Consider the following 4105-nt stretch of genomic DNA (forward strand, 5'->3'; position numbering starts at 1 on the left):
GGGATGGTAGGGCTGGATACTGGCACCTTGAGGGGACCCAATAGGGCGAAAGATGCCAGAGTGCCCTGAATTGCTATTCAGTGGCAAGAGGTGATGTTCCTTGGAAAGCTGGATAACGGGGTGAAGTCTGCTTTGGAGGGTGAGTAGGAATGTAATGAAGATAATGGGCTGAATCTTGGAGCAGCCTAGGAAGTCTAGCAGGGCCCAATGCATGGATGGAAATTAATGGGAAGCTGAATACAGAGGAAACTGAAAAAGAAGAGATTTTATTCCATCAGAGGTACCACAATTACAGACATTTCCAAGTAAAATATAGGCAGTATTTAAGGGCTGCGTTTTGACATTTAATAACCTGCCAAGATGGGGTCTGGTATTGGGCCTTCTGGGTCTGAGACACAAACCCCTCCTCGGGATGGGGTATCAGGACGAATGAACTCTTTTCCAATGTCAAATCCCACCCCCCTCGTCTTGGTGGGGCTCTGGGTCAGCATGAAGCCACCGCCGCATTCCAAGGGACAGTCCTCGCGAGAACCCCAGCCAGGGCCCCAGAGTCTCATTCCACGCATAGCGCACATTCCCGGGCCTGCGTCCCGCGCGGTCTGCAGCTGCGGGTCCCTCCAAGTCCAGGACGCATCCGGAGCGCGGCCTCCTCGCCAGACAGTTCTCACAGCTGCGGGTCTTGGTCCGACTCGGCAGCGGCAGCAAAGCCTAAAGCATGAACAACGCAGAGTCCCGGTTAGCCGGAGCCCGGGGGCGCGGCGCGCGGACGAGGAGGAGAACGCCACTCACCGGGGCCAGCGCTCCCGCGGCGCGCTCGCTCCACCGGCTTCCCGCTCCCCGAGTTCCGCCCGCGCCAGCTCCAGGGCAGAGCCGGCTCCGCCCGAGGGCGTTGCAGCATCGCAGGGCTCCGGCCCAGCCCGGGCCAGGGCGCCGACCCTCCCCGCGGGGCCCTCTCCGGAAGGCCGCAGGCCCGGGTCTGGCTCATCCCTTCAAGAACGGGTTTGGGTTCGCTGGGCGCACCCCAAACACAAAATGATGGGCTCCCTGCGCGTGTCCCTACCTCACAAAGAGATAGGGTCCAGGGACGTTATCTTAATCACAAACGGGTTCAACTGCACCCCGGAATTCTAAACGTTGGGGGCTGACTGCGCCCCTCCCCCCAAATCTCCTGGTGCAAATTCCATTGCCGATGGCTGCTTTGGGCCTTCCTACTGATGGACAATGAGACAAAGAGCGCGACAGAGAAGAAAAGAGACAAGCATCGAAAGCTAGATGAAGGGGTGCAGCGCGTCCCCAAAACGCAAAACGCCGAGCCCTTTCCGCCCCCTCCCCCTCGGCCCCGCGCCCACCCCGTCCCGCCCGGGCCCCTCAGGCGAGCTGTAAATGGATGTAGGTGAAGATGCAGGAGGTGATGGAGAAGGCGATGGCCGCGTAGATGAAGATGGAGAGGTGCGGGAAGTGGTCGAGGTAGCAGCCCTCGTCCTGCGGAGGGGCCCGCTCCCTGGGCGGGGGGCGGGCGGCAGCCCTGAAGGCCTGCCCGGCGCGCGCCCCCTGCGCCTTCCAGCCGGGGCGCCGACCCGCCCTCCTGCCCGCGGCCGCCGCGGACCTGGGCCCGCGGGCTGCTGGGGGCTCTTGCGGGGGAGGCTTGTCGAACAGGCCTTCGGAGTCAGAGTCGGGGTCCGGGCGAATCCGCTCGGGGCCCCAGGGCTTGCGCTGGAAGGGTCTGTCAGCCATTGGCGAGCCACGCGGGAAGGCCGGCCTGCTGGGTCTGGGCGGTGGTCGCGTCGGAAGCGCAGTGGGCGGCGGCTGCCGCTGCAGCTGTATTTCTACCGCCCCGGAGTGGGCGACGGGGGGGGCGGAGCCAGCGGGGCCGGGGGCCTCTGCAGGGTCCGCGGGGCCTCTCCGCCCAGGCGCCGCTTCCCCCCGCCGCCGCCTCCTCCTCCCGCCGCCTCCTCCTCCCGGCCCCAGCCTGTTGCAGGGGTTGGCTCGCCGGGTGCCAGCCCCGGAGCGCGGGGCTCGGAAGTGCCTGCGTAGCCAGGACTGTTTCCATGGCAGCCGGACAGGGGGCGCGCAGGGGAGGGGCGCGAGGCGGTGGCTGGAATGCAGGGGCCAGGAAAGGGGCCTCGGCGCGCCAGACGCGGAGAGCCAGGAGGCGGAGCCGCCAGAAGCTGGAATGCCCCGGGCCAGGATTCCCGCCAAGCGCGGAGCAAGCCCAGGGCTTTCCTTCTCCCTTTAAAAGAAAATTGTATTGCTTTTAAATTTTTTAAATTTAAATTTCAATGCATTGAAAAGTATTTAGTGCATGATCTTTGTACAAAATTTAAAATGAGAAACGAGCACAAGCAAAAATACTAACAAAGGCTCCCATCACAGCAAAGCCTAGAGATTGCGTGGTTAATGTTTGTGCATTTATCCCTCTCTCCCCCCTTCCGCTTCCTCTCTCTCCATCTCCATCCTGGGCTTTCCCTTCTTGCCCCTCACTCACAGACACCGGACCCCAGTCTTTTGGGCATCTCACAGAGGAGTAGGAAAAGTCCTGTCAAAGACCCTTCCGGCCTGAGCCCATTTCTTCCCTTCTGTCTCCTCAGGCCCCTCTTCACATCCGCCAGGCCCTTCTCTGGCTTCCACTAGTACCAGGTCAGACGGGCACCACCGTCTTCTGGCACTTCTCTTGCACCAGGGGTTCCAAGGCTGGTTGGTGTTCCCTCCTGAACTGGGGGAAGAAGAGCCATCTGGACTTCTTTGGGGCTCAGTGGGAAAGAGGGTCACAGTGGGCCCTGCCAGTGGGAGCTGACTCAGTTCAAACTGCCGTCAGAGAGTCCACTGCCGCCTGCGATGAAAACCCAGGGTTAACCAGGACCAGGGCGCAGAAACAACGTTTCCAGGGCTCTTCTCCATCTTACAGTGGCTGGCGCCTGCCAGGGAGGGACAGGTGCTCAGGTAATATTTGTTGAATGAATGATTCAGCAAATGAATGGGTGCTGGTATCAGCAGCCTCCTGTTCTCACAGCTTAGCAGCTCCACCTAAGAAAGCTTCTATATTTAGCAAGGATGCTAAGAATACGGAACCCTCATACGTTGCTGTTGAGAATGTAAAAACTGCTTTGGAAAACACTTTGATGAGTTTCATAAAACATTAAACATACACTAACCGTACAACTCAGCAATTCCACTCCTAGATTTCTACTCAACAGAAATGAAAACATGTCCACATTGAGACTAGTACATGAAAGTTCCTAGGAGCGTTACTTGTAATACCCAAAATTGGACACAATCTGAATGCCCATCAACTGGTAGGTGAATGAAATATGGTTTATCCATACAATGGAATACTATTCAACCATAAAAAGTAGTCAACTACTGATATATGCTACAAAGTGGATGAACTTCATAAACAAAGCATTATACTAACAGGGAAGCGGCTGTGGCTCAATCAGTTGGGCTCCTGTCTACCATGTGGGAGGCCCTGGGTTTGCGTTCCGGGACTCCTTGTGAAGGCAGGCTCGCCCGCCAGCGCCACGGAGAGCCGACTTAGCAAGGTGACCCAACAACAACAACAACAACAAAAAGGAGACAAAGCAAAAACACAGAAGAGCATGCGGTGAATGGACGCAGAAAGCAGACAGCAAGCAAAAAGCCGCGAGGGGTGGGGGGTACAAAAAAAAATTATGCTAAGAAAAAAAAGTCGAATGCAAAAGACCACAAATTGTGTGATTCTGTTTATATTAGACGTTTGGGAAAGACAAATTTATAGGACAGAAAGCAGATTGGTGGTTGTCTGGGACTGGCCTTGGAGAGGCGATTAACTGTAAACAGGCTCAAGGGAAGTTTTTAGAGTGGATTGTGGTGATGGTTGCAGAACTCTGTAAATTTTCTAAAATCCACTGACTTGTATACTTAAAATGGGTGCATTTTATGGTGTATAAAATATACTTCAATTTTAAAAAAACTACACTGAGTCATTTCTCAGGTGTCAGATAGGCAAAATAAAACAAAGCAAACCAAAAAATGACTTGATTTTATCTACAGTTCTGGAGGTTGCCTGGGAGGTTCTCCTGGTTTGAACAGGATTGGCCAATCTCTCCTGGGCTCGCTCATTTGTCTG

The 4105-nt window shown here is 56.1% G+C and overlaps 1 protein-coding gene across 1 annotated transcript; it reads right to left on the reverse strand.

Moving 5' to 3' along the window:
• Positions 1-245: 245 nt before the first annotated feature.
• On the reverse strand, positions 246-1961 carry LOC101433798 (uncharacterized). Its single transcript, XM_058283725.2, has 2 exons — positions 790-1961; positions 246-708 (listed from the first exon to the last, which is right to left on the reverse strand). Exon 1 carries the CDS (start codon positions 1732-1734, stop codon positions 1369-1371), a length of 366 nt encoding a protein of 121 aa, XP_058139708.1. The 5' UTR covers positions 1735-1961; the 3' UTR covers positions 246-708; positions 790-1368.
• Between the last annotated feature and the right edge of the window lie 2144 nt (positions 1962-4105).

This window comes from Dasypus novemcinctus, chromosome 21, assembly GCF_030445035.2.
Source record: "Dasypus novemcinctus isolate mDasNov1 chromosome 21, mDasNov1.1.hap2, whole genome shotgun sequence".
NCBI lineage: Eukaryota > Metazoa > Chordata > Mammalia > Cingulata > Dasypodidae > Dasypus > Dasypus novemcinctus.

Excerpts from the sequence above, each read along its gene's own strand:
- LOC101433798 (XM_058283725.2), bottom strand. The coding sequence starts at position 1,734 with ATGGCTGACAGACCCTTCCAGCGCAAGCCCTGGGGCCCCGAGCGGATT.